The sequence below is a fragment of the Medicago sativa genome, chromosome 2, assembly GCF_051527215.1.
Source record: "Medicago sativa cultivar Bolivia chromosome 2, Bolivia_mono, whole genome shotgun sequence".
Taxonomy (NCBI): domain Eukaryota; kingdom Viridiplantae; phylum Streptophyta; class Magnoliopsida; order Fabales; family Fabaceae; genus Medicago; species Medicago sativa.
In genome coordinates this window covers 79,329,356-79,345,039 of record NC_140750.1, presented here as the reverse complement: position 1 = coordinate 79,345,039, position 15,684 = coordinate 79,329,356, and the positions used below count along the sequence as shown (strand labels likewise).

Here is a 15,684-nt window from a genome sequence, read left to right as displayed (position 1 = left end):
TTTCTGACAATATCAAGCGATATTTTACCTTTAATTTATGATATCAACAAAAACATGGGTAGAAAAACTCAACAAAGACCATAAGAAAAATTGCCTGTCTGAGTATCAAGAAGTATTCTTGGAGTATCAGGAAGTATTGACAAGACAAGTACCACACAGTGTATCCATAAATTTAATAAAAAATAAAAAATATTGGATACTTTTGGGAATTGGGATATGTAATGAGAAGTAACCGGGGAGTGTCAATGTTCTGATATAGTACAATAAATTTTCAATTTTTAAGTATTCAGACTTCATAATTTCATACAGAAGATGAGACCAAATGACTTGACCATCTCCGAAAAAGCTCTCTGATAGGAAAAGGGAAGTCTACATATACCAACAAGAAAAATCAGTTTTCATTAGGCAGATGTCACGCTCTCGAGTCTCCATTCTCTCTGTGTATATTCTACACATTCTGGGAGTTGCAAGTATAAATTCTACATTTTGGGAATTGGATTTAAATTGACTAGTCTTACAATCTGTCTATACTTGATTTCAAGTCAACTTGAAGTTGAAACTGTCTCATAAGAGCCTCACTGGTTTTCTGAGTGCTGAAATTTGGATTTTAATGCTTCAATGACAGCTGAAAAGTCCTCATCACTATAGCCGTGTGATTTTGCAACTTTATATAATTCGTTAGCAGCCGCTGCAATCGGAATAGGTTGGGAAACAGACTCTGCTAACCCCAGGGCAAGTCTTAGATCCTGTCACCATTAATCCTGTGTGAGAGCAAAACTAATACTGGTATTTGAGAGTTACTATCAAACAAGAATATACATTTACTTGCCTTCTGCTGATGTTTTAGGGGAAATGCAGTTGGATAATTTGACTGTATCATGGATGGGCCTTTCATCGAGTACATTGGAGCACTAATGGCACCTTGTGAAATTACCTGCAAAATTTCCATTTCGTAAGGGCCCCATATATTAGAATAGTTATTTCAGTACCCATGTCCTACTAAGCACCAACCGACTCCGACATAAACACACCATGCACTATAGGTTTTATTTTGTGAACTAGCGAATAACTGAATACCTCCACTAGTACTTTTGGATCTAGCCCAACTTTCTCACTCAGAAGCAAACCTTCAGAAAAGGATGCCATCATACTATAAACCAATGGAAAAGAGAGAAAGAAATAATGTCAACATAATCATCAACACAAGGTCAAATAGAAGCAAAGAAACAGGAGACAAATTTTAAAGGACCTGCCCATGATCATATTGACAACAAGCTTCATTGCAGCTCCATTTCCAACATTGCCAAGGTAAAATTTAGACTGCATTGAAGCATAAAGCATACACATTATATGAATTAATTGTTTGCTTTGGAAGAAGGATCATATATTCTTTTTTAATGGAGGACAGGATATATGTACTTTCCCCATGATGTCCAAGAACGGAGCAACCGTTTCATAAAGATTTCTGTCGCCTGAAATATTATATAATAAAATACATTATCTTAGTTTCTGTAGCTATTGGAATCAATGCTGCAACTTAGTACAAGACACATCCTAGTTGAATTCTCTGCTTGTAAAAAAAATCCTTCACCAACTCCTTTCCCAGACCAAATTTAATTAGTTATTAGTACTTGAAGAAGAATATTCACCTGCTGTAAGAAATATCAATTGTCCATCTTCTGCTGGCTTTTTGGAACCTGAAACTGGAGCCTGTAGTTACACAGAAATGGCTTCACAGGTGTTACAACTTACATATTCATCTAACCATCCAACTAAATCATGCAAGAAATAATTCATATCCAAATTAAAGAGTACCCTGCATGTTCATGGAGAATAGATAGGGAAAATACAAACAACCTCACCTCCAAAAATAATGCTCCAGTGGATTTTATGTGCCCATTAATCAATTTAGAAGTGTCCACGTCAACAGTTGAAACATCCACGTATCTGAAAATATATATAGATATTAAGGCCCTGTTTGGATAAACAGCTTAATTACGGGATTGTAGCATAAGAGTTTGTCATATAAGTGCTCATTCATAACCTATTTCTAAAACAAATGATTAAATAAAGTAAAAATGTTTTCATATAAGATATAAGTTTTTTCATAAGCTATTCTGGAGAGCCCGTGAGCTAAAATAAATTGTGCACATGCCATAAGCTAGCTGTTTTCATAGGCTCTTCCAAACAGTCTCACAAGTGCTTATGCCAGCAGATAAGTTCAAACAAGCAAATCCAAACAAACCCAGGACCATCAAAACATATACGAAACACTTGAACACAGTATCTTCCTATCATGTCATTACGTTCAAAAAGAAACGATGATATGTGGCTTGCAGACATTATAATGCGAAGAAATATATGCAATGTCTTTACTCTTGACAACTATGGATAGACAAAGACAATAATCAAACTAGTGCGAAAATTTTCAATAATAAGATGATAAGGCATATTGAGAGAGCTAAAGATGGAAGAATTGTTGTATTGGACATATACAAGCATCAATATTCATTTGAAATCCTAATGTCTATCAAATTGTAGGAACATATTGAAGATACTTTGGAACTTTGAATTTAAATATAGCACCCTTTTCCTGGACCGATTCCATTAGCAACTCCATGCTTTCCACAAGCAACATCCACCTGATATGGAATAAAACAAATATAACTAGCTCATGACTTATCCATAAGATTTAAAAACTATACAGAAATATACACACAGCACTTTGAGGATCAGCAAGCATGGCAAACGTGAGATCACAAGATGCTGCTACTTCCTCGGGAGAAGGTTTATATCTGCAGAAACAAATGCACAAACTTTCAAAATTTATAGCATATCTTCTGTTCATGTCAAATGTCTTTGAAAATGTAAAGTTTTATTTTTTTTCAAGTGTAAGTAATGGAAAGATGAATTCATACTTGGCTCCCAAGCTGATTAGAGGATCACATTTGCTCTTGGTCCTATTCCAAACAGTGAGATCAACTCTACAACAGGAAAATTTTGAGAACGAATTAGGAGAATTCTGCCACACAGTGGTGGAGCCCTTCATGGGCTGAGGTGGGCCACGGCCCACCCCAAAATTTAAAAAATCAATAATTATAGGTCTATTTTACGAGATTTTATATAATTTTGTGTCGGTTTTAGGTTTCGGTTGATCCAAATTCCCACAAAGTGATGTAGTGGCCCACCCGAAAAATTTAAATAATTCAATTATAGGTCTATTTTGCGAGCTTTTATACAATTTTATGTCGGTTTTAGGTTTCGGTTGATCCAAATTCCTGCAAAGTGATGTAGTGGCCCACCCGAAAATTTAAATAATTCAATTATAGGTCTATTTTACGAGGCTTTAAACAATTTTTCAATGGTTAATTTTAATGGCCCACCCTAGCTTTTTTTTCTAGCTCCGCCACTGCTGCCACATGTTACTAGATAGAAGACTTATCTTAAAGTAGATATAGTCTTTGTTTGTCAAGGTCAATTTTCGAACAAATAGCTTATAAACTCATATGACCAAAACATACATATTTGGTTGGTAACAATTTTTCTCGTGAGTTTATAACGTCTTTTTACTAATTTATAGCATTTGAGCTTATAGCTTATCTTTTTCATAAGCTAGTTCAACACCTAATTTTATGTGATACATCATACATACCCAGCTTTGATGAGATTTAGAGCCATTGGGGTGCCCATGATACCGAGGCCCAAAAAACCAACCCGTGGAGGGGTGTCAATCCCTGAAAACAGAAATCATTGAATCGTGAAATGAATTTGAATTTGAAGGGAATCCTCTTAATATAAGAAAATCATATGTTGTGGAAAAAACCAAACTAACCTATCCTCTAATGATGCCACGTTCAACATTGAGGGGTAAAAGAAGTCTTAATATTGCTTTTGGTAACTAAATGACCTATCTTTACTAAAATGATGTCATGTAACTACCAAGTTATGTTTTTTTTGTTTCATTGCACTTCAAATTTCTTTTCCAGTTTCATGCTGACTACTAAGACCAAATAGTATTCACTTTTTCGAATTCCCAAGTCTGACCCAAAACATCAATTCAATATGCACTTCTACCAATACATCTAAGAGTTCACATGTCCACTTGCTTTATCAAGTTTTGGGGGAAAACTCTCACATTTGAATTTCAAATTTCAAAACTCTTTTCTATAAGATTTAATACTTTTACAAATCTGTTCTTTCATTTTTCTTCTCTCACTTTTTCTTATCTATATGTTTCATCATCTACTCTATCTTTTTAATCTTCACTTTCTTATTTTGCAGCAAATGTAAAGGAAATGTAAGGTAACAAAAACAACTCTTCTTTCTTCTTCCTTCTCTTTGCAACCATGTCTTCTTCCTTCTTTATGTCCTTCATATCATCATGTTAAACTAAACTAAGTTCACTTTCTTCTATTTTTCAACTGCACAAACATAACAAACTCTACTTCAAAGTATATCAAACAACATTCATATCCAAACTATAATAAAGTTCTGCCTTTATATTTTTGCAAACTTACCCTTCATTTTTTTTCTTCTGCAGAAATAACACAGAACAAATAGACACGAAGAATATCACTATCAAAGAGAAAGAACAATATGATCAAAAGTAACAACTAAGAGAGTTTTCTAAATTGAATATCACCATGAATAATTTTTTTTAATAGCAATAGGCAACAAAATTTAAGATTTACCTAATTTTTTTTGGAATTGTATTATCATCATTATGTATAAACTGGGATAGAATATCACACTTGAAGAACTCATGCTAATGTAAATCACTTATTCTGTAGTGTTTTTTTTAATGCATAAAAGAAAGAGTGAGAAAAGAAATATGTCGATTAAGTATGAGGATACAAGTAAAAAATAGGAGGACCCAACTTAAATTCACTTTTTTTTTTTATCAACAGCCAAAACTACATACTTTTTTTCTACAAATTTAATGTTTTTTGTCAAAACATAAAACTAACAATTGAAACGAAATTTATGTTTTGACAAAAAAAATTATTGTTCACCGTGTAGGAAAAAAAAACAAAGATGAGAAAATAAATACAAACATGTATAAACAATATATAGATTTACAAATGAAATTGTATTTTTCAAAATGACAAACATTTGTATGAACCAAAATAAATACACATAATGGATCTAGAAAAATTAAAAAATAACTTGCTTCTGATCTAATTTTTTTTTATCTTTTTTACATTACTGCAGATCTAAATGAGAACTTATTATTTTGCATGTAAAATATTTAAACAAAATAGAACACTAAATCTTATAATTTCTTCTTTGTTCTAAAAATCAAATCTTTATGATTTGGGTTCAAGAAAAGTGTCATCTACCAAATATTTTAAACAAAAAAAAGCAAGAAAAGTCTTAATATTTACATTCAAAAAAGTCTTCTATTTACATGATTTCTGCGAGAAAAAAAAACTTCAAAAGAAAAGTCTTCAACGAATTTGCAGGAAAATCAAAAAGAAATATTTTTCTCAAAGATCCAATACAAGGATTACCAAAATAATACCAGTAGTATCAGATCTAAAAGAGTTAAAACAGATTGATTGATCTAAAAAATAAGCCTTACATCTCTGGAAAATTAAACAGAACCATATCAAATTTCATCTTTTGATTGTTGTTATTGTTGGTGTTGTTGTTGCATGCAATGGGAAGATGTACAGAACATGACTCTGATGAAGAAACCAACCCAAATTTCAAACCATAACACTGGTGGAATTTCGGACCATAACACTGGTGGCTGCAATTTCCGGCTACGGTGGTCGTCGGGAAAAAACAAGAATTTCGAATTTTGACCTTTTTTGTGTGATTTTTTAGAGGATATGGAGGATAGTCTTTTTAGGATGATAATTTTTCGAAAGGTTGTCTATGTTGGCCGAGATCTTGGTGTGAAAGTGGTGGTTTGAGATGTTCACAAATCTATATGATCTGAAAATAAACTTAATAGAATTATAAAGGGGAAGGAATATATGAAGAATGTTAGAGGAGAGCTTCTAAGATTGATTGCTGAAGTGAGAGGAAAAAATTAATAAACGAGTGGTTGTGTGGGAGAGAAAGGATGCGGCGGCCGTATGAAAGAAAATGAGTGATGGGGGGCTAATACAAATGGGATTAGGGTTTATTATTAAATTGGGCTTTGGTCTATTGTTGTACCCGGCCCAAACATTAGTGAGTGGTTTAGATGGAGGAACTCTTCACTTTAAAGATGAAAAATTAAAGAGTGATGGGAGCTGATGCACTTCACGTGAGAGAGGGTATAATACCAGATAAATGAGACTTTCCACTTCTCAATAATAACTGTAACAAATAATTATCTAAAAACATGTTAAGGATATGGTTAATAACAGTAGATATTTTTTGGTTACAATAACAGTAGATATTTATTACAAAACATTAATTTAAGAAAGATTTAGTAAGGAGTGAAATTAAATATTTACAAAAGTAAATGTGATGTGAAATTAAATATTTAAAGGAGTGATTAGTGGTGCAAGTGGAGACCGTAGTAAAGGACAAAAAAAATTAGTTTGTTTGCATTTCTTAATTATCAAAAGATTTTTATGAAATTATTCCATAATTTTGGTGGTGCAAGTGATGTGAGACAAAGTTTTTTTTAGGGGGTAACAAAAGACGGTTCTTAATGTCGTATTCCTCGGTTTTAAAATGAGTGTCATTTAAAATTTCTACACACATATTAAGAAATGCAAAAAATTATCAAAAGACATAACCCTTTTAATAATTCCTCTAATAAATTTGTAAACAAAAATTATTTCTGATAACTATTGATGTGTTTTTCACAAAAGTAGAATAAATACTTTGAAAGTAGTGTACACAATATTAATTAGAGGACATAATTGTAAAGGATGGAGTATGTCATATATCTCACATATTATTATTTTCTTTGTGTACGTAATCGGTTCTGCAATAATAATAATCGATTTTCAATGAATTTGCAATATTAAATTATTTATAGATAAATAAACTAAATGTAAAATAATTTATGTTTGAATGCATTACATGCTGGAAGAGTTGTCATTACCAAAAATTAAAAAAATCTATATAGTAATTATAATACATGAAGCAAGTCGTCATTGATATAAATTTTAAAATAATTATTATATATGGGACAAGTCATGAGAAAAATGCATATTATATAATAGTTATTATACGCGGGACAAACTATCACTGCTAAACTTTTCAAATAATTATTATTCACGGGCAGAGTCGTCACAAGTTGATATTATTATACACCTGAAGTTGTTTTTGATCAAAATTTAAAATAATTAATATACACAGGACAAATTATCACTGATACAAAGCTTAAAATAAATATGATACACGAGACAAGTTGTTTCTGATAAAAATTTAATAATAATTATCAAACAAGGTCCAAGTAGCCGTTGATACAAATTTTATAATATTAATTATTTTAATTTATACAAGACAAGTTGTCTATGATTAAAATTTTGAAATAATTATCATACATGGGACAAGTCGTCCGTGATAAAAAAATTAATAAATATACTTTAAACATGGGGCAAGTTTTTTTTTATTCAAAGTTTAAAATAATTATTATACACCTGAATAGTTGTTGATAAATATCCAAAAATAATTAATATACACCGGACAAATTTTTGTTAATACAAACTTTAAAATAAATGTGATACATGGGACAAGTTGTTCTTGATTAATATTTTAAAATAATTATTAAACATGGGCCAAGTAGCCAAATTTTATAATATTTATTAGTTTAATTTACACCAGACAAGTTGTCCATGATTATAATTTTAAAATATTTACAAAACACAAATTTAAAATATAATTTTAAACACGGGGCAAATTACCGTTGATACAAAGTTTAAAATAAATATTATATAGAGGAGAAGTTGTTCGTGGTAAAAATATAAAAATAATTATTAAACATGGGCCAAATGGCCTCTGATACAAATTTTATAATATTTATTATTTTAATTTACACGGGACAAGTTATCGATGATACAAATTTTAAAATATTTACAAAACACAAATTTTGAAATAATTATTACTCCCTCCGGTCATATTTATAAGCAAAAAAACATTTTTTAGATTCATTCAATTCTTAATGTATTTGATCAATATATAGGTCAAATACATTATGTATTCAATGAACCTAAAAAGTGTATTTTTGCTTATAAATGTGACCGGAGGGAGTATACACTGGATAAGTTGGTTGTGATAAAAATTTAAAAATATACTTTTAAACACAAATTTTATAATATTTATGAATTTATGCTCAAAAAAAAATATTTATGAATTTAATTTATACAGAACAAGTTGTCGATGATCCAAATTTTAAAATAATTATAAAACACAGGACAAGTCAATGATTAAAATTTTGAACTAATTATTAAACCTGGGAATAATTTGAAAATAGTCATGATAAGTTGTTGTCAAAGCAAATTATAACATAAATATTGTACGCGGGGTAAATTGTCATCGATACAATTTTAATATATTGTCGTTGATAGAAAAATAAAAAAATTAAGACACGTAATAAACTATTGTTGATACATAAACATGAGACAAATTGTCAATGATACTAATATTCATTGATAAATATTATATAAAAATTACGGAATTAAAATAAATCATCCACCCCCAACGGGTACCCGTGCGGATGCACGGGTATCTTACTAGTACAGTAAGTAAACTATAATACCTTGTCCTTGGGGTTGTTGAGAAGCAGAAACATTGGAAATGTGGCGAGAGAAGCGCGGAGAGTTGAAGTGATGAAGGGAAAAGGCAGAGCGCATTGTAGTCACAAACTGACTGCAGTTCACCATACTACTCATCCTTCCTGTGTTCTTCTTCCTGTAAGATGGATAGACTATAGATAGATAGATGACACTACCAAAAGGAAAAGCAAAGACCAAATATATTATTATTATTATTATTATTAAAATATGGTTTTACTCAATATTTAAATTTAAAATGTGAACTCCAAAAATTTGGTCTAGTCTTTGTCAAAAGAAAAAAAAAATTGGTCTAGTCGTAAAAAAAATCTTGAATTTCAAACAAAACAAAAAAATCTTTGAAGATAAATAAAGATAAATACATCTCTTTGAGTTTGAAGGTCTTCTATATTTTAGATTGAGGCACCATCCTCTCACCCTAAAAATTTATTAACAAAAAACATAAAATTAAAATGTGTTTTTTTTATACATGATGCTAAAACTAATATATCAAATCATCATAATAAAGGTTTATAAACTTGTGTCTTGTAAGCTCAACACGATTGGTAAATGCAAAGATAATATTATGTAGGCATCAAAGTTTGAGTCTCGAACCTTACACTTCTTTACATTTAAAATGTGTGAGATAAACCAATAAATTATTTGAAAAAATAAGTGTGAACATAAATATATAATTAATATAATTAACTAAATTTAAAGTTTGTGATACAATACTAAATCAATAAATTAGAAACCAACAGAAAAAAAATCAATATAGTAAGCTATAAGGAAAAAACAAAGGTTTTTTTTTTTCTTCTCAGAATGAGATAGTCAAAACAAAGGTTTTCTCTAATAAAGCTAGTAACATTCTGTTTCCAATATTCTTTTTCAACAGTCACTTTTATATTGGGTTAAATTAAGGTGGTACTCACGGGTATCATTTAGGTGACATTGTGGTTGATGATGACATTGTGACATTGGCCAACCACAATGTCACAAGTGTCTTTCTTCTTTTTCTTTTACAATATTTTTTTTCTCTTTGTACACTTGTGACACTGTGGTTGGCCAATGTCACCAACCATACTGTCACCTAAGTATTATCCAGTACTCACACTTTCAAAATAGATTTCACTAAAAATGATGCGCGCATACATTGATTTTATCTTGAAATATAGGATTGTCACATTTGATTAAGTGATGATAACGCAATTTTTTCATAAACACTTGCTTGGTTTGGATGCTCAACCAATGCCCTTGGAGCACCGGTTAACATTCTCCATGAAAGAATGAGTGTTGAGGAGAGAGCGCACACGCACACACGGAGAGAGCGCACACGCACACACGCGCGCGCGCGCCCACACACACACGCACAGGGGGCTGCTAACTTACACCCACCTAAAAACACTAAGGTGCAAGTTAGGAAGATGCACCCACTTATAATTTACTAAAACACCATTTTGTTTATATTCTAATTAATTTTAAATAGAAGGACAATTTTGTAACTAACTTTAAAAAAATCCTTAAAAAAAGAAACAAAAAAGACAATGACATGCTTAAGGTACAAAACATGTAATAAATACAAACTTTTAAGGAAACAATATTTGGAATGATGAAAGTGAGTGTAAATTAGTGAAGGTTGCTAACTTGCACCCAGCGGCGAAGCTAACAATATTTTTACGAGGTGGTCATATATATATATTGCACCTAAAATCAAACTTGGGGTAGCCAAATATATATTATTAGAGGTAGCTAAATATAAAAATATACCTACAATCTCAATAATTTTTTTTTTTTGGGGTAGCCATAGCTACCCCTTGATTGTACAAGCATTCGCCCCTGCTTGCACCTTAATATAAGTGGGTATAAAAATGAGTAAATAATAAAGTGGGTGTAGGTTGCTAACTTGCACATTAATATTTTTAGGTAGGTGTAAGTTAGCAGCCCCTATATATATTGTTTTTTTTTTTTTTTTTTTATGTATATATGTATTGTTTTTAAAAGAACCACTAATACTAATTTAATTAACAAGGCTTCATCTAATAATAAAATAGAAAAGAAAATAAGCCCGACACTTGTGAATAATTGTCAATACTCAATAATAGAATAGATTAAAAATCACTTGACAGACAGCATAATGCTCTAATTTTCAGTTTTAAGCTTTCAAACATTAAGTCCCACAACGTAGAGTTGTGAGGAATAGAGTTGTAAATTTCCTATAAAATAGCACCGTTTGCTATAGATAGAAATGCTTAACTGGATAAGAGGATACCAGGCAAAGTTTTCATCAAGACCTATGTCTTTGTCCACTGAATACCTTCTCTGTTCGCGCATGAGATTAGATGTTGTTCAGATCTTCCCAACTGTCTTAGATCTTTTAAGTTGTTGAAAACAATACAATTAAAAAGATCAGAGAGGTTGGGATTATCTGGATGATTCTAAATTAAGTTTTAAGTATGGGTCTTAATAAGTACCTTGGGTATTTATTTTTTACAGCCAAATTCAACAAAAAACTCTTTGGACGAGGTTTTAAAGGTCCTTCATTTCTTTTGCTTTTATAAGTGATGATGATTTTTTGTTGAGCTAAAATCAATAATTGGAAAAGCAATTTTTTTTTATTTGAAAAATAAAACAATATGTCCTAGTTAATGATGTGATTGCATGTCAATGAAACATTTTCAGACCAAGAAGACTAGTTGCTTCCTCTTAGTTGGTTACAAATTCCTGTAGAATATATGTAAGTATCACACACACTCGGATTTAGTACCTAAAAAATATATAAATATAGTAATTAGTTCTTAAGTCCAATAAAATTTGTCAATTTAGTGTATTGGATTTAAGAACTAGTTATTGTATTTATATAGTTTAGGTACTTAATTGAAGAGACTTAATTGATGGTTTATTCAATTCCAATACTATATATGGGATCAAGTTCTGGATGCCTTCATTTATGGTTTTTCCGGGTGCTTCATATCTATTGTCGATTTAGTTGCTTGCACTTCCAGTTAAGGAGTAATAACTTGAATTAATAAATGTGGAATGGTATTATTCATCATAAGATTTTTTGTTTTGTTTTTGGAACTTGAGTGGAGGTAAAAAGTGTTGGAACTTTTCTGGTGTTAGAAATGGAAATGAAATGGTTAATGGTTAGGTTTCTTTTGTACCTCACAGAAAAGCTAGTTTTTCCTTGAGAGAGTAAATATTTTCAAGTTGATTACTGTTCAACTTTGTTGAATTCATGTAACAAAGATATTTTTGGTAGTTTGTGATGAATATATTCAGTGATGACTTGTAAATACCTATGTAATTTTGAAGATATTGATGGTTATTTTGTGACTATTCACGCCCAAGTTCTTTTTTGAATTCACAATGATAGCTTTTTGAATAATTTTGAAAATGCAGAGTTTGGTTTTCTTGTGATGAGACACGAGATCAGTATCCAAAGGGCGTGAACTTGAATGTGGTGAATTGGGAGTCGTTCCTCGGGTAGCCTAGCAAAGAAAACGCGAATGAGGAGGATTTTGAGGAGACGGGGAAATGAAGGAAATGTGAAAAGTATATGGAGGCAACGACAACAGATGACGAGTGGACTAGTGATAGTGAAGATGATAAGGACCTAGCTACAACGAAGGGGAAAGGTAAAAACTTGGCTAATCAACAAGGTCTAAAGACAAATGAGGACCCAAACAGAAATGTCAAAGTTAATGATAATTCTAAAAGAAAGAGGAAATTGTGTCGATGAAACTGTTGAAGAAGATGATGTTGGTGCAGTGTTGATAGTCGCACACACTCCACACTTTCCAGTCCCAACCCCTTCGGCTGAGCAGGGATTTTTTTTGGTTGATCAGGTGGAATATCTTTCAGGCACTTGAGCTCAATAGCCCGGTGTACATCAACAAGTAGATTCAGGTAGGAAACTCTGAATAAGTTATGCAAGCATGTTATCCGTGCCCCTTTCTTTGAGTGCATAAGCAATTTCATTGACGTCTGCACTTCTCACCAAAGAATCCATTGTGATTTCTGTCTTTTCTCTCTTCCCTGCCTTAGCTTGTGCCTGTATATTCTTGAACTATCCCAATTGAAGTCATCCTTTTTCTCTTTCGCACACTTCCCGCCCCTTAATTTTTTCCTCATGGCATAATTATGGTCACCAAAATCTGATTCCCTTGATATCTCCATTAGATCTTGACTTTGTCCTGAAATGTGGAAAACCTTGTGTTGTTTGTGATCACTATGTTTCCAAAGAGGGACTTGGGATATGATGCTGTAAGAATGGGCAATCGCAGCTTGGCTTTCAGACTGTTTGAGAACTCAAGTTTATGTTTTTCATTTTTATCCTTTGAGGAATCACTTGATGAGGCTTTAACATACACAGGATTATAACAGTTGACTTCAAGAACTTCAGAGTTAGGGGTCATTTTCAAATTACAATCATTGCATTGTGTGATGATTGCTTCTGAGGATTGACGATGTTAATCTCTCAAATCCTTCTGTTGGATTGCTTATCTGATAGTTAATTTCATGTAACTAGGTTGAACTTACCATTCCTAAAAGCTTACTGAATGAAGTCCTGTTGGAAAAATTGTATTCGGCCGTGCTTAGCTGATCTTCTACTACTTTATTGCTGTCTTAGAATGATCCCATCTTCTCCGGATAAATTTCCACACAATTTAAATGTAACAATGGAGCTATGAGATGAAAATAAAGCATTTAACTCTTCCTCAACACTTCCATGACATGAACTTTGTTGCCGTTTCCTAGTCGTGGGACTGAAAAATTCCATTGTACAATATTGCCTGTTATTCAAGCTTCAAAAAATAGTTCCACAGGATTCATTGTTGTTGCTGATGACAGTTTCTCTTTTTTCAGAATGGTCAATGATAACTTTTGTCATAAAACTCAATTCACAAACAGATTGACACATGCTTTGCATTTTCTTCTTGTCCCATGACTCAATTCATAACTGTAAAAACAACTGCACAGGCTTTCAAACACACAATATAAAATTTACAGCACATCTTCTCTTTATGTGATGCGTCTTTAAAAATGTATACTTATTTTAAAGAGTAAGTAATGGAAAGTTATCTGCTACTTTATACTGAGAATAACAATAGACTATGGTTTAATTATAAGGTGGTGAAGGCATGTTAATCATAAGTGAGACAGAATAATATTTATACTTTAAATTAGAAATTAAGTCAAACTATATGAAAATAATGAAAAATGAACAAGAGAAGTGTTTTAACATACATACAATACCCAGCTTTGATGAGATTTTGAGCCATTAGGGTGCCCATGACTTACTATTGTTTTATTTTAACACACATATTATATACTTCTAAAAGCATCAATAATTTATATTTCAATTTAATTATAAAGTAAAAATATATCAAATCACCATAATAATAAACTTTTATCCACACAAATTCACTTAAGATATGAAAGAAAAATCTCCTTTGATGGTCTTGACTAACAGCATAATGCTCCGGTTCATCAATTTTTAAGACTTGAAACAATAATAAGCCCCACATCGAAAGACTTGTAAGGAATAGAGTTGAAAATGTCCTATAAAAGCAGCGTATGCTCTAGTGGTTGTCACATGGATTTGAGGATGCAGAGTAGAATTATAAACTCTCTAGTAAACTCATCCAATGACGTACATAATCGTTGTTTTGGATGACTTTTACTCGTTTTGTTTTTAAACAAAAATAAAATAAAAGGGTGTGCAGTCATTTCAATAATTTTTTAGATTTTACTGCTAACCAAAATCAGTCAAAGTTTTTCTTTCACATAAATCAGTCAAAGTTTTCAAAGTCTAAAGATTTTACTGCTAACCAAAATCAGTCAAAGTTTTTCTTTCACAAAAACCAGTCGAAGTTTTCCAAGTCTAATGAATATAAATGGTTTCGAATTTTAATACAGTTTTAAGTATTTAGTGAATCCCTCCTTGCAACAAATCACCGGTTTCAATTTTAATACGACACCATGTTGTTTCTTGTAATCATGCTTTGGGTTTTGAAAAATAACTATAAACTAAACTCTTCAGAAAATTCAACAAGGGTCACTTGGAACCATAAACAACCAAGTTTTTTTTTGTTGCTTTTCTAAGTGATGACGATGATATTTTGTTGTGAGAAACAATAATTGGAAATGCAAGGTTTTATATTTGAAAATAAAATTTAATGTCTTAGTTAATGATATTATTGTCTTCCAATGATACATTTCCATATCAAGATTTGCAATGTAGATTTTAAGAGTTTCTAAATCATAAACTAGTTGCTTCCTCTTGGTTACAAATTCCAGTAGAATAAACCATCAATTTAGTCCCTAAAATCAATCAATTAATTAGTCATTAACATCTTAATAAATTAGATAATTTGACAAATTTTATATACGTTGATGACTAGTTATTATATTCATATAGTTTACGACTAAATTGAAAAGAGAAATATAATTTGGATGAATTCATGATCTATTTAATTTCATTTTTGTGGTTTCCCGGTAGCTTCATATCTGTTGTAGATTTGGTGGCTTGCAGTTCCAGTTAAGGAGTATTAACTTAAACTAATATATGTGGAGGTAAAAAATGTTGGAACTTTTCTTGTAATGAGACACGAGTTTGACCAAAGGGCATGATCTGGAATGTCGAGATTGGCAGCGGTTCCTAGAGGATCCTAACAAAGAAAGCAGGGATGAGGATGATTTTGATCGAGGTAGGAATGGCAAGTTCGACCCGGTTACTTGAAGTTAACTGTCAAATAAGCAATCCAACTGAGAATTTGAGGGATTCATATGGTCAATCTGTAGCTATGAGGCATGACAACCTGGAAAAGAACTTGGACAAAATCAAATGTTACTCCAAGCTCCTTAGAAGCAATCATGATTTAGTGCAATATTACTATAATTTGAAAATGACCCCAAAACTCTGAAGTTCTTGAAGTCAATAGTTATAATTCTGTCAATTTTA

The 15,684-nt window shown here is 31.5% G+C and overlaps 1 protein-coding gene and 1 pseudogene across 13 annotated transcripts; one reads left to right on the top strand and one right to left on the bottom strand.

The window, feature by feature from the left end:
• Nucleotides 1–171: 171 nt before the first annotated feature.
• Nucleotides 172–8,894, bottom strand: GLYR2 (glyoxylate reductase 2). 13 transcript variants are annotated; one of them, XM_085747133.1, is made up of 15 exons: nt 5,582–6,102; nt 4,692–4,784; nt 4,518–4,575; nt 3,833–4,441; nt 3,653–3,734; nt 2,919–2,984; nt 2,720–2,795; nt 2,587–2,642; nt 1,863–1,947; nt 1,650–1,710; nt 1,420–1,472; nt 1,250–1,320; nt 1,078–1,150; nt 830–934; nt 172–746 (listed from the first exon to the last, which is right to left on the bottom strand). In XM_085747133.1, the coding sequence occupies exons 5-15, from the start codon at nt 3,688–3,690 to the stop codon at nt 576–578; spliced, it is 855 nt and encodes a 284-aa protein (XP_085603259.1). In that variant the 5' UTR covers nt 3,691–3,734; nt 3,833–4,441; nt 4,518–4,575; nt 4,692–4,784; nt 5,582–6,102; the 3' UTR covers nt 172–575. The 13 variants fall into 13 exon arrangements, with proteins under 13 accessions (XP_085603259.1, XP_085603256.1, XP_085603261.1 ...); XM_085747130.1 differs by having other exon boundaries at nt 4,692–6,102; XM_085747135.1 differs by having other exon boundaries at nt 3,833–4,421; nt 4,692–6,102.
• A 3,382-nt stretch (nt 8,895–12,276) lies between these two features.
• On the top strand, nt 12,277–14,765 carry LOC146951165 (uncharacterized; annotated as a pseudogene).
• Nucleotides 14,766–15,684: the final 919 nt, after the last annotated feature.

Coding starts and splice junctions, on each gene's coding strand:
- GLYR2 (XM_085747122.1), bottom strand. CDS start 8,840: ATGAGTAGTATGGTGAACTGCAGTCAGTTTGTGACTACAATGCGCTCT. Junction 1,948..2,586: donor GGAATCGGTCCAGGAAAAGG/GTGCTATATTTA, acceptor ATATATTTTCAG/ATACGTGGATGTTTCAACTG. Junction 1,473..1,649: donor ATTGATATTTCTTACAGCAG/GTGAATATTCTT, acceptor ATAATATTTCAG/GCGACAGAAATCTTTATGAA.